Here is a 24165-nt window from a genome sequence, read left to right as displayed (position 1 = left end):
GGCTTTGCCTTCTAAAACAAAACGAAAATCTTCCCGTGCTTGACTCAGAAGGCAGCATGCATTTATTCTCTATCTTTGGAGCTGCTCTGTTATAGCAGTATTTTCCTTGTACAAACATGAAAGTTTATAAAAAATGAAACATTGTATTTTATTTCTTTTTTATTTTTTTTTCTCCTGTGTTTTCTGTGCATTGGTTTTAGAGAGATACTTCCAGAGAAACATGTGGAATACTTTCACCCTTGGGCATATTCCTTTTCTTATGAGCTTATTATACATTCAACAAGACTACCTCTTATTAGTGGATTCTACAAGCTGCTTGCAGTTGCAATGAAGATTGCCAAGAGGATAAAATACTTTGAGGTGAGATCTTTTGCCCAGTGGAGTGGTTACGTGTTACGTTAATGACTGTCCCATTCTTTATGTATAGTATTTTATTCCCTATGCAAAATAGTTCATTGAAGCTGTGAGTTGTTTCAAATGTTCATAGTTTCCTATGGCTCCATAATTAGAAGCACATTAAAAGTCAAAATTTAGACTAGAAGCCCAGTTCCTGAAGAGACACTATCCACATATCATCACAGGATCTCCAGATTGTTAGGGTTGGAAGGGACCTCTGGAATTCATCCAGTCCAATCCCCTCTGCCAAGGTAGTGTCACCTAGAGAAGGTGACACAGGAACTCCTCAAGGTGGGTTTTGCAATGTCTTCAGAGAGGGAGAGTCTACAACCTCTCTGGGCAGCCTGTGTCCAGTGCTTTTTCCAAAATCCTGAGCTAGGTGAACAGAGAGATGGGAGGTACACTTGCAGTGCAGGTGGTATGAAAGGTATTTTGGATAGAAACAATCTAATCAGAACAGCAGAGTCATGAATGGGTTAATTACTCAGCTTCTGGCCTATACTCCTATTCCACTCACTGATTTCCACAGGGAATATGATAACTCTATTGGTGGATTCACTGTTTGTGGTATAGAAGCTATTGGGCTAAAGCATGTGGGTGTGTAGCCCAACACAGAGCCCAGAGCTGTCCCTGCCACTGCTGCTGATGGCACCAAGTGAAACACATTTGGAAACTCATTGGTGTAGATGCTTGTAATGTGGATGCTGTTGTAAATGGTTTTCTTATTACACCAGCCTACTTGACACCTGAACATCCACTGTTAGGCAAGTTTTGGTTTTTCTGGTTTGTTCTATGAGAGGAGAAAATTAAACCATTGAAAAGTTACTTTGCAGTCATGTATCTCTTATTTGCATAATATTTAATATATTCCAAAAAGTTGACCCTCAGTGAACCATATTAATGTTAATTTTCTCACTAACCTTTGAAAGATCAAAGATACATTTCAAATTTTCACTGATGCCAGTTTCATATTGGACAGTATGATGTGTGTATTCTTAGTTGAACTTGTGGTTCATATATGTACAATGTGCTTTTTAATAGCATTGACATGTGGTTTCTATTTGGTAGGGTGTCAGTCCCAGGAGCCTCAGAAGATGTCCTGAAGATCCAGAAAAGAGCTCTTGCTTTGCTCTCTTTGTAAAGTTTGGAAAAGAGGTAAGGAATTTTGCTCACTAACTTTCTTAGTCTGAATATAAACATACGTGATTCAATCCAAATTTTATCTTCTGAGGAATCTTACATAAACAGTAGACGTATCCTTGCTTTTTGAGCTGTGCAACATAGTGGGGTTTTAAGATCTTTTTCTGTCTTTTTTTTTTACTTAATGTCAGAAGAGGTGTATTGGTCACCAGTTTGTATACAGTTGAGAAATAACAGTATAAATACTTCTGGTAACTGTCTCCAGGTGAATGAGATTCCAGTATTGGTTTCGGCTTGTTTATTTTACATGGGTATTAATACAGTTAAGTCAAGATTTCAAAAGGTTTATGTTCTGTTCTCAATATGTTTATCTGAATTTTAGGTTGCAGCAAAAATGAAACAGTATAAAGATGAGTTATTGGCATCTTGTCTGATTTTTTTGCTCTCTTTACCACATGACATCATCATGCTTGATATCAAAGTATATATTCCTGCAATGCAGGTGAGTCAGAGTGATGTACAGCTAACAGTTTTTGTCCCTAAGATATGTACAAACATTCTGTACCAAAGTCAGTATTAAGGTAACTATTAAGCTCTCTACAGTCTTCAGTAAGATAGAATACAAATGACTAGACTCTTTGGATAAAAGGTAAATTGTTGGAATTTGCTTTTGCACTAAGCAGACTCTCTTAGTGCCTGTGTAGCAATATAAACGTATCTCCTGTGCTGATCTTGAGTGAGGTGCTAAACAGAGAAAATTGCTGCAAGGGGAGATGTACACTAAATGCTTTTAATTTTGTCTCTTTTACCATTAAGTAACACTAGTCAATAAATGTAAAATGATGATAGTTTTGTATTTGACACTTAGAATGCATTTAAGCTGGGCCTTAGCTGTACCCCCATGGCTGATCTGGGCCTGGATGCTTTGGAAGACTGGTCAGCTCACATCCCCAGACATATCATGCAACCCTATTACAAGGATGTCTTGCCTCTTCTAGATGGTTATTTGAAAAGCTCTACATCTGCAGGTATATATGTACAAAAAATTGCTAGTCTTAAGGAAGAAGAAAATACTTTTTTTTGTAAAGATGTGGACATGCCATACTTTTTGTTTGTATTGTGCACTTTCTGTGTTTGGAACAGCAAAACTTCCCTTACACCCCAAAATGCACTTTTTTCTTAAACTAGGATTTACTTGCTTCTGTTGAACAATCAATTATCGTTGCCATTTTATTTATTATTTCTGTATATGTTCTTTTTTCACTTAAATTGCTTAGTTTTAGTAAGAGAATTAATTTCCTTAATAGAGATTTTTAATGAAAGAATAATTGTCACATTTTAAAAATAAAAATGGGCAAAACAAGAGTAGTTTTTTTTTAAAATGAAACTATGAGTAGGTGCATGAGATGCTTGTACCATAAAATGGTGTTGATACACTGTTTTTTTTGTTCATCAGTTGAATCCCAGAATAACTGGGAAGTAAGGAAACTTTCTCAAGCAGCCCAGAAAGGACGTAATGAAGTTGTGATACAGCGTATAAGAAAAGCAAAAACATTTTCAGTGGTAAGAACCCTCTTTCTTTTTAGAGTTAAATGTTAATCCTTTCTTCCCACTGCTTCTTTTCCTCTCTTGCACGCATACTTTTTTTTTTTTCCTGAGGGCTAGTTCTACCTTAGAAGAGTTTAATGAATTCCATTCTACAGTGTGGCTCTATAAGCTGTTATATCAGCACAGCTGGAAAGATGACATATTCCAGGGTGAGGATGGGAATTAAGCAGGGAAAGGGGACTGAAGAAATCCTGTAAATGAGTATCATTGCTAGACTGATACATTATGGCAACAAAAATTTAACTCCAACACACAAAATCAGGTCCCAGCTTAGCAGCTTTGCAGTATGCTATACAGTTTTGTGAATGTTTAAGTGTTTGAGGGATTTTTAATTGTTTTGTGGATAGGCTTACAATCTTTAGAGGCCAACATATGTATTACTTTGTCTAGTGGCCTCTCAAGTGTAAGTGTAGTTTTATTTGTATATTTCAGTACACAAACCAGCTTGGAATAAACCTCTCTTTAGGTGTGACATTATTAGTTACTCCTATACATAGAACTCTTTCCAACCTGGTTGGTTAAATGTGAGGCTCCTGGAGTGAGTCCAGTGGAGAGCTACAAAGATAATTAAAGGACTGGAGCATCTCTTATGAGGAAAAGCTAAGGGATCTCAGCCTGTTTAACCTGGAGAAGTGAAGACTTAGAGGAGACCTCATCAATATCTATCAGTATCTGAAGGAAGGTGTCAAGAGGATGGGGCCAGGCTCTTCTTGGTAGTGCCAAGCAATAGGACAAGAGGCAATGGGCAGAAACTGATGCACAGGAAGTTCCATCTAATATGAGGAAGAACTTCTTTACTGTGCAGTGACCAAGCATTGGGACAGATTTCTCAGAGAAGTTATGGAGTCTCCCTTGCTGGAGATATTCCAGAACTGTCTGGATGCAATCCTGTGCATGGGCTCTAGAATGACCCTACTTGAGAAGGGAGGTTGGAGCAGATGACCTCCAGCAGCCCCTTCCAACCTTGATAATTCTGTGTAACAAAATGAGTTAATTTTATATTCCACACAGGCTGCATCTGAAAATCAGTTGCCTGATAGACGCACTGTTTAGTCTGGAGAAAGGAGGCTCAGGGGAGACTTTATTGCTCTTTACCACAACTATCTGAAAGGAGATTGTAGCCAGGTGGGGATCAGTCTGCAAGTGGCCCCAGGTTATGCTAGAGGAGGTTTAGATTGGACATTTGGAAAAATATCTTCATGAAGGAGATTGTCAAGCATTGGGACAGGCTACACTGGTAAGAAGTAGAATTTCCATCCCTGAAGTGTTGAAAAATGTGGGTGTGGCACTTGCGGACATGGTTTAGTGATGAGCCTGGCAGTGCTGGGTTAGTGGTTGGACTTGATGATTTTAGAGGTCTTTTCTAATCTAAATGATCCTGTGATTCTATACAGGTACAGGATCTAAACTTTAGATTCTAGAATTAAAGCAAGTGAAAAGAGAAATTTTTGCTTCAGATTTGTTTCTGCTTTTTACATTGTTATGTAATTCTGTAGGTATATATTATCTGTGATAATAAAATTTTACTTGAGAAATGGTAATTGAAAGCTCACAAAATGCAGTAAAAATGCTTTCAAGTCTTGCCCTCTTTTGTTTACTAAACCAAAGCTTTTCTCTTGTTTGATGCAATTCTTTCCCTCAGGGTTTCGTTTTACCTTCTTCACCTGTATTTAATATAAGCCATAAGACCTTTATTTACTCTGTAAATCAAATTACTTCCATATAGAAGTAACTGTTCTTTCACTAATATTAATCTGTTGAATTATTTAGGATAGTAGTCCCTCCTTGGAAGCAGTAAGGACTAGAGTGGCACGCCTTCTTGGATCTTTGGGAGGACAGATTAACCACAACTTAATTACAGGTGACTATCCTGTCAAAAATATGTCTCTGCTGTCTCTCTTGAAAGTAGATTTCATTAAGGCCTCAGCACTGCTTTAGTATACCTGTTTTTTGTTGTTGTCGTTTAAACAAAATTGCTTTTATTCCGTTTTGGAGTTTAGTAGAGCAAAAATATTCACCAACTTCATATAGAGTAGGGAAAGTGTTTAGGAAACCACAGCTGAAAGCAAAAAACTATGCATCTTAGTATATGGTTTTATTTACTCCACCCTTCACCCTCTGGCTGCAAAGCAATTTTAAAATTTTGCCCCAATTTGTAGCTCCTTAATACTTATTTCTACCTCTAATACAGTTCTCAGTATTTAAGAACTACGGTTATTAATTACGTAAATCTCAGCAAGCTTACTTTTTCACTTCTGAGTTTAGGGTACATCATGCCTTTAATATGTGTGGGTAGCAGAGTTCCACTTGGGTGCTTCTCAAAAAAGAGACAATGTTTTCTCCATTTCTCTGTTCAGTCCATAAACAAGTTTTATAATTTAAATATTAAATATCATACAGTCTAATAAAAATGAAAAACAATAGTGTAAGGCTCCCATGAGATTCAAGGGATAATTTCAGCACAAAATATAGTTAATCTAAAAATTAATGTAGTATTATGCATTTTTTTCCTTCTTTGCATGCTTATGTTTGTTTTTTTCTGCCTTTACAATCCATTTTCTTTCTGCCAAGTACTTCTCTGCTACTTACTCAAAAATACTGGGGAAAGTAGCCTTATTCTCTGGAAATTAAATACGAAGTGTGGTCAGATTTTGTTAACCAAAGTTACAAATATGGGAATATAGGGAGAAAAGGGAATAAGTATGCCAATTTTCCTTGGAGGAAATAGCTATAAATGACTGTAAATGGAGTCATTTTCTGTGGGATTGCAGGAGTCAGTATGTTGGATCTTCTTGTCTGATTGACCTTCAAGAATTTTCTGTACCATTGAAGACAAATGCATTATATTGGATGTCTTACAGAAATGTTTTAAGTCAAGTGTGATTCAATGTCTTCTGGATTTATTTGTCTCCAGACTTAACCTGTGTTGAAACTGGAGACTGCTGCAACTCTCACCTGAAACATTGCCTACAATTTTTTCAGTAATTTATAAAGCATTAACATTGGATAGCAATCTAACTGAAGTTGGAAGGCTACAGATTTTTTTTGACTGAACTAAGTAAATACTTGCGCTATGTATATTGTATTGAGCTTGTTTTCATCTTTCAAATGCATCAGCTACCTCTGCAGAAGAGATGATAAAGAAATGTGTATCCTGGGACACTGAGAAGCGCCTGAGCTTTGCTGTACCATTTGCAGATATGAAGCCTGTCATCTACTTGGACTTATTTTTGCCTCATGTGACTGAACTGGCTCTTTCTGCAAGTGACAGGCAAACAAAAGTATTGGTTTATTTTTCTACATCTTGTTTTATGCTAGCTGATAAAATTGCATAAAATAATGTCCTCCTTGTTACTACAGACCTGTTTTAATTATTTATAGGTAGCAGTGTGCTTCTTTGGTGCCCTTTCATATTACACTATTCTGAGTGTTTAGAAGCTAAAGGGAAGAAGTTGCTGTAAGCCCTGCCAGACAGCATTGTGCTTGATTTAACATAAAAATGAATGTTTTAAACCAGTGGGTCTTTTTAAACTAGTGTTGTTTAGCCTCCTTCTCATACCCAGCCTACAAACTTTTGGGCTCAGTCCAGCAGAGCACTTAAGCAAATATTTTGGTGCTGTGCTGGATTGGGATTTTGATACCCAAAGAAAGTCCAGACTGGAGGTATCTTTGAAGACACTATGGGTGACTTATCTGATGATGAACTTTCTCCAGCTGTTACGTGACTGCCCATGACAGAGACTAAAACATTGGGAAAAAGGCTATTTAAAATGTGTGTAAATTATTTCCATGGTCATGATCCATTCCTGGAGTGGTGATTTAGCATAGGAGTGATTTCTCAAGTACACCCTTTCATGTGACTCATTCTCTCTTGCCCACAATTTTGTCTTCTCTGTGAAAGTAATGGATGCATAACCAAAGGGATTTCTAAATTTCAGGTTGCAGCGTGTGAGCTGCTACATGGCATAGTCACATATATGTTGGGGAAAGCCTCTCAGATGCCAGAAGGACATCAAGGTCCCCCACCTATGTACCATTTACATAAGCGAGTATTTCCAGTACTGCTTCGTCTTGCTTGTGACATAGACCAGGTAAGCAGATTTTTTTAATGTGAATTTTAGCTTGTTCAAGTACCTTTAAATGTGAGAATTAATTAATAGCTTTATTTAGAAGTTTTCTAACATGCTGTTTTGTTTTTTTTCCCAAATGAAGAGTATTTTGTAGGCTGAAATTCTATTCTAGGGATGGATCGTCCAGATTGTGGGAGTGGGGTTGAAACCTTTTCAAATACTGGTTTCAGATACTTCTATAATGCAGTGTAGTTCAGAATACCTCAGAAGAGTGTACAAGAGAGATTCAGGTTTCGTGGTTCACTTGGGGAGTTTGTGGCAGTAACCCTCTTTATCACCATATTTAATTTCTGTAGTCTTTCAGTAAGAAGTTAATTGGAGGTGAAGTTGATTATGTTGATATTGGGTGTCTGCAAAGCTACAATCATAGGAAAAGCATTTGGGGAAGAATCTGTAGCTGCCTCTTTGATACCTACAGATGATATATTTTATTCAGACATTTGAGCTTGATATTTCTCCTCCTTTGCACAAAGCAGAACAGCCACATAGGTTCATCTCCACTGAAATGACAGGTTTTTGTGCCTTTTGAGACTGGACCCTGGCATCCATATCTATTTTTAGATCAAAGGGATTTTGTGTTCCGTTAAAATAGATGGGAAGCTGTGCTACCAGTTTAGGTGAAACCTCTTTTGTTGGTGTGTAGCTGAACATAAACCATAGGTAAATAATGTCTGGATTTATCCAAGCCACAGACACTGCACTTGAAGCATGTGTGTATGCATAAATAAGTGTATTTAGTGTTTCTTCCCTTTATGTTATAGTGTGACAGTACTCAATCAGGTTGATTTACAGGTAGAATTGTTGAAATCAATTGTTGAAAACAATTGTAGAAATTGTTGAAAGACAGATTTTTGGATCTAAATATGGGTTAAGAAACTAACATCCTTGTTTCCCTGACTGTGTTTTGGCACATCAGTCTGTGACATGCAATGCTCTTTGTCTCAAAGGATACTACAAAAAGTAAGCTTGGAGGTTATTGAGACTAGTTGAATGGAAAGTATATAACCCATTCTACTTGTCTGGAGTTTTTTGGTCCTTGATATGGGAATGTAATATGTAATTGGTTATTCATTTTATAGACCCTTTTTCAAACTACTGGTTTTTATTCTTACGTATTAATAGCAAAGTAGCATAGAAATGTATTAATCCTAGAAACGCAGTTAATGTTTGCTGTTTTCAGGTAGCAAGACAGTTGTATGAGCCTTTAGTCATGCAACTCATTCACTGGTTTACCAACAACAAAAAATTTGAGAGTCAAGATACAGTGGCATTCCTGGAAGCTATCCTGGTAGGTCTTAAGTCTTTCCTCTCTTTTCTCTGTGCCATGTGACTTTATTTTTAACTACCATCATTTTACTGCTGAAGGAGCCAAGAACACATGAAGAGATAGAATAGCCCCTTAACTATTTGAAAAAAGAAAATGGTTGGTTTATTTATTTATTTTCTAATAACCATTTAATATTTCTTAACTGAGATTTTGATGATGGATTTCTCATTCTTTGGCATTCTCAAAATGCAGGTATATCATCTTCAGATAAATGAAACACTCTTTATCATCAGTGTAAGCTAGGAACAACTGAAGCACATTCACCATTCATCCCCCTAATGCCTTCGTTGTGTGCTTAATTTTTCTCTAAGTATATTTCCTTCACCAGGTGCAAAAGTTTTGCATTTAAAACTAGCTTTTGCACTGAACAGAAGTGGTTGGAGGCAAGGTAGGTCAAGAGGATTGGAGTACTTTTTCTTAATGAAAATCTGTGTTGTCATAGCACTTCTTACACAGAGGAAACACATCCTTCAGAAAATGAAGTGACTTAGACAAGACTCCTACGCTGATAGCTGAGACAGGAATAGAAATCCAGATCTTTGAGCTGTAATTCAGTACTATGAGGGCTGAAAGTTTTGTCCCTCCCTTGAGCAGTAGCAATTTTGAACTTTGTTAATTTCTGGTAAACTGTGAGTACAGTTTTTTAATTTTCAAATAATGCAATGTTGATAAGCTCCTATAATACTGCACAGAGATAATGGCGGGTTTTTTTCTCATTCTTGAGATGAAATAACCTTGTGTAATTTCAGAGTGGCATAGTGGATCCAGTTGACAGCACTTTGAGAGATTTCTGTGGTCAGTGCATACGAGAATTTTTGAAATGGTCTATCAAGCAGACAACACCGAGACAGCAGGAGGAAAGCCCAGCAAACACCAAGTCTCTTTTTAAACGGTTGTACAGTCTTGCTCTTCACCCCAGTGCTTTCAAGAGGCTAGGTGCAGCACTTGCTTTTAACAATATCTACAGAGAATTTAGGTGAGCAAGCAGAGCTTGAAACAGTAACTAACTTGGCCAGGAGGTTCAATGAGATAAAGAATACAGTTCAAATAGTCGTCCACTGACACCCCTTCTATTACTGTGTATGATAGCTGTAAAGTTCAGTTACTCAGCTTATTTTTATAATAACTGTGTTGTTTGGGCTTTCTGTCTGTGTGAAATATATAAAAATTAATTTACATTGCAAGTTTATAAGAGGTTTTTTTTATGCCTTTTCAGGATGCTCAGGAAATTTCACTGCTATTTTTTTAACTCATTTAGATGTATATTTTTTGTGCAAACATCTTTTGCAGTCTATCTCAACAATATTTAATTTGGTGGTTTTTAATTAGGATTTTACATTTAGTGCTTCTTCTACTCATGGATCTCATTAAATTTTTTCCTGTTTTTTTAAAGGGAAGAAAATTCTCTGGTGGAGCAGTTTGTATTTGAAGCACTGGTTGTTTTTCTGGAAAGCCTGGCTTTAGCCCATACAGATGAGAAGTCATTAGGTGAGCTACAGTTAATTAACTGTGGAATGAAGAAAAAAGCTACCCTGTTGAATCTTGGGTTAAAAAAGAAAAACTGTAACTGTAAGAAAAGTACATTTGCTAACTTTTGCAACAAAGGAAGAATTATTTTTCATTATCAGTAGAGAGGTCATTTGATATCCAGTTAGGAACTCCTTGAATCAACTCCTTGCGATGTATAAAGGTGGAATATTTTGAGCCAAGGAGAGAGAACCTTTTAATATTTACAATTATTTACAGTTTTGTAATAACACTAAAAAGGCTGGTGGTGCTTCAGACTTGAGTTGTGATTTTGCAGTTACATGGTGTAAAAAAATGTAGCTTGATGAGAATCAGTCTATTCTTATATAACAAACAACTGCTCAAAAAATTGTAATTTTGATATATTCAATGGAATATTTCCACTATTTTGTGACACCTTTTCCTCATTGTCTTGTCATTCTTTACAACAGTATGTCGTTGTGTGAAGAATCTGTGACCTCTTTCACAGTACTAACGATTCTAAATCTACTTTTCTCTGTCCTTTTTTTTCCATGATCTTTTATCAATTAATAGTAATTAGAACATAAAGCCAAAGGATGGTGTAACAAAACTTAATTTCTTTCAGAGGAAGAGTTCAGCATATGGTAGAAGTGTCCCTAGAAGAATTACTCACATGGGAAAATTTTAGTTCCTCTAAGCATGATCACAGAAAGTGGAATGCAGTTTTATACCAAAGGCCTCAGGCTTGGCTCAGGCCAAGCTGGCCTGTCTGGTGTTTCTGTGATTTTTCTTCTGCACCTTTCAAAAATTTACTGTAGAAGCACAGAGTAGTGGAGCTGGTAGACATTATCATGTGTTACAGATTCTCTTGCACCATGTCTACAGTGCTACCTCAAATCAAATTTCTGGCATTTTTTTAGAGATGTCAATTTTCTGTCTCCAACAGGTACTGCCCAGCAGTGCTGTGATGCTATTAATCACCTGAAGCGCATAATCAAGCATAAAGCACCTTCTCTGAACAAAGAAGGAAAACGGCGGGTACCACGGTCAGCTATTTGCATTTATTTTCATATTGTGTTTTAATGAACATTAATCAGTAGTTCCATTAAGAGCTTGGGATTCTGAATGAGGATTTCATCTGATGACAATTGCTGATACAGACCTCCTGATGTGTCTGTTGAACCACTGGTGGGAAAACACTGGACATAACATGAAAGGAGCATGATTCTTTATTCCAGCATGGTGAACTTGATACAGTTTAGCAAGAAGAGGCAGAAGAGAAGAGCATGTTTCCCTCACAGCAGTATGTATAATAGCATTAACACTGGTGCTATAAAGCACTTGGAGGAAACTGCTCTAAAGTCTTTCTTACTGTTGTTAAATGTCGCCAGAAGCAGGATAAGCTGCAACAGGATGATCAGCAATTAAAGAAGGGAAGCAAGAAAGGTAAAAGAAGCAAAAAAGGATTCAGTATCAGGATGGATGACGCTCTGAGTCACCTAGCTGACCCTGATTTGGTGAGGAGATTGGACTAGAGACCTCCTTAGTTCCCTTTTTACCCAAATTACCATGTGATCTTAAACTGGCAGGTGGAGTTTAGATTTGGGTCACTGGTGTGACATTTGATAAGTTATGAGACTGGATGATTACAGGGTTGGAGAAAAACTGTGCAGGCTTATTTAATCTCCCTTTTTCCTCTTTGAGTTTACAAAAGAGAAGGAAAGATACCTGCTTCTGCATTTAAAATTTCCACAAGGATTATGCTTTGGCAATCCCAAGCAGAGTGAGGAAAAAGGAAAGCAGTGCCAGACATGATGGTGGAAGAACTCTTTCTTGTAGCACAGATGGCTTGTGGTTAGATAGATAAAAGGGATTCATAGTGCTCATGATTTATTTTTTTCAACTGAAAGACTATTGCTTCTTGGTAGATGTCAAGAGGACTGTTAATCCCTAATATTTTTGTGCAGGGGATTCCCAGCTACTAAATCTGTGTGTCTTCAGGACATTGTCATGTGGCTCTTAGTGCAATGTGGACGACCTCAGACAGAGTGCCGGCATAAGGCCATGGAGCTCTTCTATGAATTTGTTCCTTTATTACCAGGTATTTTAAGTCACAGTGCACTATTATCTTTGCTTTCTATATTCTCTGCATGGCTTCCCGCTGTGTTTTCTATGCATGGTAGTAATTACAAGTAAATATCTGTTCACTCAGCGCTGTTTAATAGAAACTGAGTTGTTGCTTATATTGTGAATTGGGTACTGTGAGAACCTCAGGGTTTGAGGGATGTTTTGGGGCATAGAAGAGGCTTTTATTGCAGATTTAATTCCAGCCCAAAACTTCTGTTGTTTATCCAAATAAAAAAGGCAAAATTTGTTGATGGGGAACTGTGAATGTCTTAAAAATTAGCCTCTTCTTATGGAAGGAAGAGATATGTGGGAATTTTAGGGATGTGACTAAGGCTAAACCTGAGCCAATACCTTCTCTGCTAGAAGACACAGTTTAAATCACAAAGTTTTTAGTTTACTTGTCTCTAGTTCCTTGCTATTTTGAAATGTGTTTTTCCTAGAAAATTTATATTTCTGTTTCTGTCAGGAAGCAAGTCTCCGTCTTCTTGGCTGGCTGATACTCTAAAAAACAGAGATGTTTCTTTCCTCATTACCAAATTTGAAGGAGGTGGCACCGATGCCAGGAGTCCATCTGGGATCCTTTCTCAGCCAACTCTCGCTGGCATGCAGGAACCCTTCAGTTTACAGGCTGTCATGCAGTGGATGGACATGTTCTTAGCAGCACTGGATTGCTACAATACATTCTTTGAGCTGCAGATGATCAAACCTTATGAAGTACTGGGTGAGTGATTAACTGTTGCATTAGTTTCATTCTTGTGTGTTACACAAAGCCCACCCAAGATGATTTCCGACCTTGGAATTTAAGCCCTTTTCTCAAATGTAGAATACATGGTTTTACAAACTCTCCCGAAGTTTTCCAATGACAGTTATAAAGGGATGGGGGTATTTTTATGAAGTACTATGTATCTTAAAATGTTTCCTTTTAGCCCAAGAAATACATATTTGCATTTCTGAGTCATCCACTTACCAGCAACTTCTTTTACTCTATCTCCCAAATTCATTCTGTACAGCTAATTTCCCACTGCACAGAAAAGCAATAGATTTTTTTCGTATTTTTCTTGAAGTCCTTCTAAAGCTTTTTACCCTCTCTTTATTAATATCTGGAAGACGCTATCAGAAAACAATGAAATAAGGCGCCTTTTCACTTCAAGTCCCATACATGCTACCTTTCTCCAGTTCCTGATGCATCAACTGCATCAGGTCCAAAAATCATGTTTGAATTTTGATCAGATAAAATAATAATACCTTGTGCAGACACTGGATCTCCCAAAAGGTTTTTCTTTCAATTACCCTTGCAAGCCTGTACAAAACGCTTTTGTTCAGCAATAGTACACTTTCATAGTCTTGTGCAAGTTTCAGGTGGTCTGTCTGTCAGTGTTATGTCTGTCTTGGTTTAAAACAACGTTGTAAGAACGTTGTTGGATGCAGCTAGCATAGGGCTAAGTAATTTGAAACTAAGGATTTAAAATTTTTATCCATTTTATTACATAAGCCTAAATTATCATCATCATTGTTAATAAGGTTGTAGTGGTCAGTTTCTGGAGTGATCACTAAATACAATGCTGTCCTGCTATTCTCTTGCCCAGAATGGTAGTATTTAGAACTGACATAGAGCTTTCAGAAAACATTGGTGTGAATGTGCCTCTTTCTGTTTGTCATCTTAGTTTGACTGTTTTCTTCCAAGCATGAAACAATATATTTTTTTTAATTGAGAGTTGTTGTATCATTTCAACCTAATGTAATTCTTCCTTTCTAGGTGTAAATGAAAGTTCCTTGTTCTTGGAAGCTGTGCAGTTCTTCCTTGACACTCTTGCTTTGCATGATATCCACGCAGCAGAGCAGTGCTTTGACTGCAGCTCAAAAGGCAGCATGTTCAGTCCTCAGGAAAGGGACATGTACAACTACAGCAAGTGTACCATTATAATCCGGATCATGGAGTTCGTCACCGTCATCCTGGAAATGTGCCAGCAGGACTTCTGGAAGGTAGACTGTGAAGTCTGTAGTGGATAAAATATATAAATTTTATATGTAGTTAAATATACGTGCTCTGTATATGGAGTACTTGCAATGAATATTTCCTGTGTGATTCCTGATGGCATTAAATGTATGGAGATGGTAGCTGCTTGAAAGGCAGTAAGAACTGACACAATCTGCCTTTCCTGAATTTGGTATAGATATTCAGATTTCTCTATTTGTCTCTCTATTCGTCTCTCTATTTGATGCAATGCAAGTCATATTTAACTATATAAAGTATACTTATGAGACTCTTAGGAAGTTTATACTGCCACATTTGTTCTGAGACTGTGATTGTCTCATCAGCAAATCTCTGAGAGTGTACAGAGATGTGTATCAGGATTTACAGGTGTACAGTCAAGACTGAAACAGGCCTATGTGCTTTAAAAGATGTAAATCCTATGTCTGTGTTTACAGATACCTAATTTCTGTGCATTAGCATAAACTATTGAAAGTCAGACATTTCAACAGAGAAAATCAGCAAGAATAGGTACTGTTTCTTGTTTGGTTTCATTTGAGATAGGATTAATGGTAAGTTATGAAGAATTAAATAGAGAAATATGAATGAATTTTTCAAGTTTGTTTGTTTGTTTGTTTTTTCTTTCTAGCTGCTTGAGAAGCAACTGCTAAATGCAAGCTTTATAGAACTTGTGGTGATGACAGTGTGTGATCCATCACACATAGGCTTTAACACAGCTGATGTGCAGGTTGTGAAAAACCTCCCAGATATCTCAGTAAAACTGATGAAAGCTCTCATGAAATCTCCGTATCAGAAATCTTTGATACTGTGCATAAAAAAAAGAATCACACCACAAAGGTAAGTAGGGACTTTCTGGTAAGCATGAGTCCAGAACAAACCCTCACCATGAGAAATGGAAAGTAAATAATGTTGTCTATGGATGCATTAATGTAACATTATCACTTCTCTCTCCTCTCTAGCCTTGAGGACCTTTGTTCTGTTGATGTGTTTAATTCAGAGGCACGTTTGGATCAAGTTAGGTTTAGTGCTATCCTTTCTGCCTGCAAGCAGCTCCAGAAATCTGGCCTGCTTCATTCTGTTCTTCATGGTCAGGTAATTGTTAATACAGAAAATAGTAGTGAACATTTGTGCATTGTTAAGAGCTTTTTCTGTGTAAAACACCAGGATAAAAGCAGAACAGATCAGATGAAGTTGTTTAAAATGAGATCAACAGCGAAGAGCTAGTGTTGAATGGGATCAAAAATAAATGTTTTATGGTTATTCTACAAATCTGAGTAGCACAATACTGATGCTTGAACAACCTTTATAATTATGTTAGTCTTTCTCTGGTTGGCTCCAGACACTGAAAATCAGAATGTAGATTCTCTAACTTCCTTTAAGTGAGCTTCACAAGAGTGAAAACTTAATCCTTTATAGGATTAACTATCCTATAAAGAAGGCTTTTTTTTAACAATTTTTACACAGAAACCATTCAAAGTGATGAGGGAAATTAGAAAAGGAGTATTTCCTGACTGATCAAAAGCAATATAATGGGTCTAAGTTGCAGGAAAACAGGATAGAGACGTCTGAAGTGTGAGGATGTAGCCTATATTACTCAAATTCCTTCCACTAAGTTTCTGATTGTAGTAAATCTATACTTTGGGCAATTGAAGGAATAAGTTATACAGGAGCCACAAAGAGAGCTTGTGAATGAGACTGTAACAAGGCCTGAGCAAAGCTAACAAGTAACAAAATATTTAATTTCTGTGTGCTATCCGTTCTATGTATCAACAGAATCTAGGCCTGTGGTTGCAGTATATTGATAATCAAAGTGCTGTATGGTTTACAATTTGAGTCCCACCCATCCTGACTTAGCTGTTCATTTTAATTCTGTAGTCAAGTAAACCTAAAGAGGTGGAGGAGGATAAGAATATTTGGAACATTTTCAAGTTACTTTTGTACACAATAGGGTTGTCTCATTTAAAATCTTGTGCCTGACTTAGAAAGGTGTCTTGTCATGGCATATTTGCATTGCTGCATAAGGAAATTATCTGGAGTTCAAGTGTTTTAATTAACTATACAGATGAATTGGAGGCCTTTTTTCAGGCTTTATTGATTGTGACTTTTTTCCTGGTTTCCATAGGATGAAGGGCCTCATTTCTCAGTTGGCTCCAAGCTTCTTTCAGTTGTTTATAAAGGCATTGCACCTGGGAGTGAAAGGGCCTCTCTTCCATCCTTAGACATCAGCAGGAAGCGATTAGCTGATAGTCTTCTGCAGCTATCCTTCGCTATTGATGAGCAGGTAGGATGTGGTTCTCCAGTTACAATCCTTAAAATAAAATAAACAAAAGAAAAGGTTTGGGATGGGAGCTTGGGGAAAAAAAATTGTTTGCTTTTCTAAGAAATTTCTAAGTGAAATGTGATGTCCTTGAAATAACTCTTATCTCCATACCTTGATTTTCAGTGTGAGGAGCTAGTAAGTCTGCTGTTGAACACAGTAGTGTTGTCTGTGCCACTATCAGGAGCATCCCAGAACCAGCTGATTAATTTATCTCATGGACAGTATTTCTACAGCCTGTTCTCAGAAACCATCAACCAACAGCTACTGAAAAACCTGGATGTGATCATAGTCCGTCTTATGGAATCATCTGTCAGCAACCCTCAAATGGTATTGGACTTAGGCTTTAAAAGGACAAGGCCAAAAGGGAATGTTAGAAGTAACAATTTTATTATTGTTTTTAGAGGTGGAGTGTGTAGTAGGGGAAAAGGTGCATTGGGTTGAATTTTGGGCAGCAGTGCATAGTTTTTGGTTTGAGTTTTGGAGGTTTTTTTGTCTTGACCTACTGGTGCCACCATCATGATCTCTGGCAACCTGACATTACTCTGTGATCTCAGATCAAATGGAGTGGATATTACCTATCCTGAAATCTACGTATTTCAGGATGTCTTTGCATAGTACTTCAGATCAAAAATAATCATTCAAAGGAGGGACCCATTTACTGTGCTTTGCTTTTCATTGCAGCATGGTCCCAGAATATGTGATTTGGATTTATTTTGGATAAAGCTAAACTGAAAAACGAACTCCAACTACTAATGGGGCATTTAGTCCACAGGACTAGGGTAGAGCTAGACCAGAGTATTAAAAAGAGAGACATATGCATGCACAACCCTCCTGAACTGAAATATATGGGATACTTTGTCATATCTCAGCACTGCTTGTTTGGCTCAACAGACTTCTTCATGTTTGTCTAGAGCACTTACAGAACTCACTGCCATGAAGGAAACTTAGAAGTCTTCCTTCCGTGCTTCTGACAAACAGAAGGGTCAAAAATATCAAAAGTCTGCTTTTCCTTTTGAATATAAAGATGCTCAGCAAAGTAGAATCATCCTTCAAAAATAATTGGCTGTTTCCTAATCCAAAATGTTATGCTTAGACATGCTGCATCCAAGTAGTAGTTTAAGACTCAAAGCATCATTTTTGGTGATACCAAAAATTGTTTAATTAAGCTGTAGAGGAGTGTTTATGTTCTTATAGGCTGTTTCTGGTTATGATTATCTAGTGTTTCCTCTACCAAGCATGTTTTCATTAATTACATACATTAATTCTTTTAAGTGTATCTGATAGATGACAGTGACTATTAGTTTTTGAAGAAAAGAGATTTCAAGTATACTGAGTTCATACCTGCTATGCAAGGATTATTTTTCTTTTCAAAATGGATGCCAATACGTTATCATGGGTGCTATTTTTCAACCTCACACTAGCTAAAATTATCAACTACTGATCTTTATTCTGGATTGTAATTTATTTCTCCATATATACACACAAAAGGCATCATAACTAATTTCTGCATTGTACTCTGAAACAAGAGTAATTTGGAGAGATGTCTTTTTTTTTTTGAGAAGGGAGTGTTTTTAATTTCCTGCAGAGACCTTTCTTCTGCATCCTTTTGATATTTAAATCTGGCATTGCTTTGTGATGCTTCTCTTTAACAGACTACCCATACCAGTGAAGTGATCCTATCATCCTTTCATTTGAGGTGCAGGAATCTTACCTGTTACTTTTCGTTTCAGGTTGGGAGCATTTTGAATGGCATGTTAGATCAGAGCTTTAGGGACCGTGCTGTGCGCAAGCAGCAAGGAGCAAAACTGGTGACAGCTGTACTAAGAAACTGGGAGAAACTGGACAGCTGGTGGGCCAAAGGTTCATCTGCTGAGAGCAAAATGGCAATCTTGACCCTGCTGGCAAAAGTTCTGCAGGTATGTACTGCTTTATAAAATTCAGGGAACTTTTCTCGTTCTGTAGGGATTGCATCATGTCTTCAAGAAATGCTGTTCATGTCAAATGTTTTATGCTTGGGGAAAAAAGGAAGAAATTGGACAATGTTAGGATCTGGGTATTTTTATTAGCAAAGTACAAAAAAAATTGGGGCAGGTAGAAATTACTAGATATTGCTCTTCTTCCCCCATATCACCTATTTTATTTGTTTTTTTAGTTGTTCTCATGTTTTAGCTGCCGTTTTCCTTTTGGAGAACTGATACAAGTACAGAGAGTGAACTCTGAGTAGCCTCTGGTAACACTCTTTCCCATGATGGCATCCAGAAAGTCACAGTGGAGGAGTTCTACCCACACTAACAACCTTCAGAATCACCTTTACTTTAAACACTTAATTTCTGTGACATTGAAATTTTGGTCTGTTTTTTTTCCTCTATTTTGGAAATGTAATTATCTACTTATCCCTTTGGGATTTTTGTAGGAACTTGTAAAAGTACTTGACAAAGTAGTTGTACACAAATATATACTCAAGGATCAACTGTTGAGCATAACTTTTAATTTTATAATTAATTATTTTAAACTTGAATTGTTTTTAAGTTATGTGTTAGGACACAGAATGTGAACTGTATTGCTGTATTAGCTAGCACTGAAATGATCAGTAGGAAATTTTGCTTTCAGAAAGAGATAATTTTTTCTTTTAATTGAAAAATACCTCACATTATGATTTTGTTCGTACTGTGTAGGAGCTTCTTTAGTTCTTCTTTTAAAACCAAAATCATTCTGTATGTGCTTTCTGTTAATTCAGTGTATTTTTGGAAATAAATAATTCTATAGCTCAAGGACTTTTTATTATTCTTTAGTACAAATCTCATTAACTAGTTTAAAAAACCCAAACTGATTTTTTTATTTCTTCTACCTTTCCAGATAGACTCTTCAGTTTCTTTCAATACCAATCATGAAGCATTTACAGCTGTTTTTAATACCTATACCAGTCTACTTACTGATCAGACTTTAGGCTTAAATCTTAAGGTAAATTGCTCACTTCAACAGCTTCCCTACCCTCCCCAGATTAGAATGTTAGTTGTTCATGGAATTCTCTGTTATTTGGTTTAATTTTTATCACAGACTTCTGGATTTTTATTCTTCTGCTCAACATCCTAAAACTTGTAAATTATCCTTTCTGTTCTTCTGTTCAGGCAGAAGCTACTATCACAAATGTCATGCTTTGGTTTAAGGTGCTCTTTTTTTTCCCTTGCTTAGAAGAAAGGAATGTAATTAATTGCTCGAAAAAAAAAATAGCATCAGTTGTAAGTCATCTTGAACTCCCAAGTGTTCATTGGGGAAATGACAGCCAATCAGGCTTTTAACAAGGAGTGACATTTCCTACAGGTCCAATTATGAACATCTGTCATCATTTTAGCATCCATGTCTGCAAGTATGAGACCAGTATTAGTGGGAGTAGCTGCTATATGCAGCTTGGTCAGGAGAGGGAGATAAAGTACTGCAGACTGAAAGTGGGAGTTACAAAAGATGCTGGTTGGACTAGAATAATAACCAATTTTGTCCTTCTGAAAGTTTTGTGTAGTTGCTTCTCAGCCAGCCTGCCTTTAGTTAGGCAGGGTTTTTTACTTTCCTACGCGTTCAAAATAAAGGTTGAGATTTTGCTTTAGCTACAAGGTGATTCATTAAATTAGTTGTGTGAGAATGAATGCTTGCTTAAAAGAACAATGAGATATTATTCATAGCCATGCCAGCCATGAGATATTAATTAGCTTTAACTCTCACTCATCAGTGACATGAGAGTTAAAAGCTGTTTTCTGATCCAGCAGCTGGAAAGAAGAGTGGCTGTATAACATAGTTTTATTAGTACACTGAGCCATTGAATCAGTAAGAAAAGCCACTGGAATAGGAAAATAAAATAGGAATTCAGCTGGTTTCATAGTTAGGGAATAATTTATTTTTTAGTGTAAAACTGTATCTCTTATGTTTTCATTTTTTTTATTCAGGGCCAAGCAGTGATAATCCTCCCGTTCTTCACTAATTTGACAGAAGAAAAGCTTAATGACCTTAAGAATGCTCTGGATCAGCTTGTAGCTTTCAATTTTCCCATGAGGTCTGATGAGTTTCCCCAAGGAACCTTGAAGCACAATAACTATGTAGACTGCACTAAGAAGGTCAGTGTTTTTAACAAATACATAATTAGAAGCCAAGAGGAACTATGTCTGGAAACAGTGTTTCACAGGATCAGGAATTAAGAGAGATTCTTGGTTCACATGAGATCAGCTTTCGTGTTCCTGGGTTATGTCTTCATCCCAAAATTGAATCTACAGAAGCACATTAAAGAAGCACACTTGTGCATCTGTTTCTGATCAGTATTAAAAAACAATTACATCATTAGATTGAAGTGATTTGATCCAGTGTGGCTTTTCATGTTACGTGTTGCTTCTTTTTCAGTTTTTAGATGCATTAGAATTGTCTCAGAGTCCAATGTTGTTGCAACTGATGACAGAAATCCTCTGTAGGGACCACAGACATTTCATGGAGGACTTATTTCAAGCCAGCTTCAAAAGAATTTCCAGAAGGTGGGTTTAGTCTACTGGATTTTGTTCTTGTTCTCATTGAATTTTTGCTAAAGCAAATGTGCTTCTTGCATTTTATTGTGCTTACAATAGTGGTGATTTACACTATAAAGTTTTATGTAATGGTTTAAATTCAGATTTTGCTTTTGTCTTCACATTTTCAAAGTATTTCCAAAGTTTGAACAAGTGACATCTGTTTCCAGATTACACTTCTAGTGCCTGTGCAAATTTGGAAAGCCTTCTCTAAATAAGCTTGTTCTAAGAGAATCCAGTTGACAATCGTATATTGTTTGTTATATATTTGCTATCCCTGTATAACCACATGATCACTTAAGTTGATAGTACTTAAATTGACAGTGAATTAATTTGTTCAACCCCTTTGAAAATACAAGAATGCACTTATTTAATTAATTTTTCCATTCCAGAGTGGTTAATTGTACAATCAAACATGCTGTCCACAAGAGAAGTATTCAGTATCTCTTCCAAAACCAACATCCCAGTTTTTGATGGGCTGTTGAGTAATGACTATTGTGTAATTTCCTGGACAGAGTCATTTACCTTATGACCATATACCATTTTCGAAATTTTAGCTTTAATAAAATTATTCAGTATAGCAGATCATCTAGTAGTTGAACTACTAGATAGTTTTTGTGTTTGATAGCCACAGCTCTTTTTTTCCTTTTCTCTCACATATACTCAATATTTTATTTTTTTTTTTTAGGTTGTTCAGTAAAAAGGAAGTGAGGAAGTTAATGTTTGCTTTAGGATTAAATTATTAGAGATACACAAGTTTGCCATCTCTTGCAGACTAAGAAGCTGAGGTGGGCTTTTTTTGAGAGCTTCATAATACTTGGTAGTTCACCCAAGATCTTGCATGTCTTGTAGGATAATGCAAGAGGGCATGAATGCAGTCAATAAAAAATTAAAATGTCCTAAGGATGTGAGGCGTAAGTGAAGTCTGGTAAAAGAAGTTTTCATCTTTAGATTTCCATCTTGTTTAGGAGCACCACTGACAAACAAGTGATACTGTTGGACACTGTTCACAAAATGTTCCGAAGTGAAGAACTTCTTTCAAATACTGCTCGCCAAGCATTTGTGGATCGCTCCCTCCTCACTCTTTTGTGGCACTGCAGCTTGGATGCATTGAGAGTATTCTTTGGCAAGATTATAGTGGAGGCTATGGATACACTTAATTCCAGGTTTACAAAGGTATGAATTACTAAATTTTTTTTTAGGGTTAGGGAAGGCCTAAGAAAATGTTGATGTTGGTATGTTCATTTTGCTTAACTTTCAATGAAACACTGATAAAAACAGTTTGATTTTCCAGTTTCGTGTATCCTGGAACAGAAGCGTCTGCCAGTTATAGAATTTGATTATTACTGATAAACTTTTCTTTATTCCCCAACACAGTGTTCCTTTGGAGTTAACGCATGTTTGCATATCTACTGCATATATAAAAATTGGAGTTGAAATGAAAGCTCTGAAGTTAGGTACATTGCTTCTAGAGAAAGAAATACACCTGTAATCATTGCAAAGGTTCTTCAGCAAGGGATTAGGAGCACAGATCTTCCTTTCTCTATTTGCAGCCTGTCTTCCAATTTAAGAGTATAGTTGCATGCCATGATCTTGTTGCTAGTGGAGGTCTCTGCTCTTGGTATAGTTCTTCAGTCCCATGGTTTTGCTGGTGCAGATGTTCATAGGCAGCAGGACAAGCAAGATGCTGAAATCACCACAGTTTTGTAATAGTTATTGAAACAAAATGCTAAAACTCAATATCTGTGTAGAGTCACCCACACCATGTTCCTGTTGCTATAAATGTAGGCACCAAAGTGTATGCACAAAGTGCATAAAGAAACTCATGAATGACACCAAGGATGATAACAGGTTTGTGTTTAGCTTACGTGAGGCTGAGTTGTCACTTGGTACTGGGCTTATTTTCCTCCAGTATCCTTATAATAATTTAGGCCAATTGTAGTTAAGAGAGCTCACCAGTCAAGCATGGGTCGACACAGCTTTAATAAATGTACTACACAGGAACTCAGAATCTGTCAGTCTTTTATTATCATTAACTCTTTTCTCTGTTTTAGAAGATAGAAGTAAGCTTAAGGCTGTCTAAGAAGTTTCAAGTAACTGTGGAACTATTTAGAAAGGATGTTTTAGTCAGGAAATTTCCTTCTGAGATTCTGCTTTTTTGTTTCTAGTCCCATGAATATACTTTTGATACACAAGTCACCAAGAAAATGGGGTATTACAAGCTGCTAGAGGTGATGTACGTGCGTCTTTCAAAAGAGGAGGTTTACTCCAAGGACTCTAAAATTAACCAGGCTTACCGTGGCTCCATAAGTGTAGAAGGAAATGAACTTACCAAGACTCTAATAAAGTAAGACCATTTTTTATTTTATTTACTTTATATTTCTGATAAGGTTTTGACCAGATATGCTTCTTTAAGTAGGCCATATGAAGCAAAAAATGTATTTGTTCAGGGGTAAATATGATCTCTTACATAGCTTTCTTTAGCATTTTAAATGAAATAGACAATATTGAGTTTGCATTGGTAGAATTATCTGTAGTGTAAACTACAATCCTGTGTTAAGATAACCTTTGCCTCCTGCTTTTATACTTTTTTAAAATTTGTTTAGATTGTACATTTATTTTACGTTTTCAGTATGATTCTTGGCCTTTAGTTTGTGTTTTCACAACTTCAGTTTCAGTGTACTCACACTTCTATGTAGAGTATTCCTCTGTATTGCAAAATTGATATTTATATGATTGATGAGAAGATGGGATGGATTTTCATCTACATTTCATAATACAGCAGCACACCCAGTAGGAGTAGTTGGCTTGATCATCACTGCAAAGGGGGACAAAAGAGAAATCCTGAATATATATGTTAATTAGTATTGTTTAGTTTGTTTAATATTCAGAGAAAAGAATAAGATGCCTGAATTGCTGTGTGTTTTACTTTGATTTTTGTTTTACAATACTATGTTCTATGAGGACTTCAAAGAGTTTCTTGGCTATGATTTGCAGCTTTATAATTAGCTTTGAGCCAAAGACCTTTAGAAGTCACATCTGAACTATTTTTTTCTAATCCATAAATACCTTCTCATGCATGTTCATTCATA

General features: G+C 36.6%; 1 protein-coding gene across 2 annotated transcripts in view; it reads left to right on the top strand.

The window, feature by feature from the left end:
- PRKDC (protein kinase, DNA-activated, catalytic subunit) overlaps positions 1 to 24165 on the top strand; it is an 86530-nt gene that overhangs the window by 14436 nt on the left and 47929 nt on the right. For both annotated transcript variants that reach the window (XM_058832527.1, XM_058832525.1), the window contains exons 18-42: positions 201 to 360; positions 1465 to 1551; positions 1919 to 2038; positions 2405 to 2564; positions 2993 to 3099; positions 4915 to 5005; positions 6262 to 6425; positions 7083 to 7235; positions 8455 to 8562; positions 9351 to 9577; positions 9995 to 10089; positions 11036 to 11135; positions 12057 to 12190; positions 12683 to 12937; positions 13973 to 14199; positions 14838 to 15046; positions 15169 to 15301; positions 16332 to 16490; positions 16653 to 16856; positions 18260 to 18445; positions 19386 to 19490; positions 20468 to 20635; positions 20916 to 21043; positions 22042 to 22249; positions 23242 to 23420. In XM_058832527.1, the coding sequence (XP_058688510.1) occupies positions 201 to 360; positions 1465 to 1551; positions 1919 to 2038; positions 2405 to 2564; positions 2993 to 3099; positions 4915 to 5005; positions 6262 to 6425; positions 7083 to 7235; positions 8455 to 8562; positions 9351 to 9577; positions 9995 to 10089; positions 11036 to 11135; positions 12057 to 12190; positions 12683 to 12937; positions 13973 to 14199; positions 14838 to 15046; positions 15169 to 15301; positions 16332 to 16490; positions 16653 to 16856; positions 18260 to 18445; positions 19386 to 19490; positions 20468 to 20635; positions 20916 to 21043; positions 22042 to 22249; positions 23242 to 23420 (3867 nt within the window). The remainder of the gene's footprint in view (positions 1 to 200; positions 361 to 1464; positions 1552 to 1918; positions 2039 to 2404; positions 2565 to 2992; positions 3100 to 4914; positions 5006 to 6261; positions 6426 to 7082; positions 7236 to 8454; positions 8563 to 9350; positions 9578 to 9994; positions 10090 to 11035; positions 11136 to 12056; positions 12191 to 12682; positions 12938 to 13972; positions 14200 to 14837; positions 15047 to 15168; positions 15302 to 16331; positions 16491 to 16652; positions 16857 to 18259; positions 18446 to 19385; positions 19491 to 20467; positions 20636 to 20915; positions 21044 to 22041; positions 22250 to 23241; positions 23421 to 24165) is intronic.

The sequence above is a fragment of the Poecile atricapillus genome, chromosome 2 (assembly GCF_030490865.1).
Source record: "Poecile atricapillus isolate bPoeAtr1 chromosome 2, bPoeAtr1.hap1, whole genome shotgun sequence".
In the NCBI taxonomy this organism is placed as follows: domain Eukaryota; kingdom Metazoa; phylum Chordata; class Aves; order Passeriformes; family Paridae; genus Poecile; species Poecile atricapillus.
This window is presented reverse-complemented; position numbering and strand designations above follow the sequence as displayed.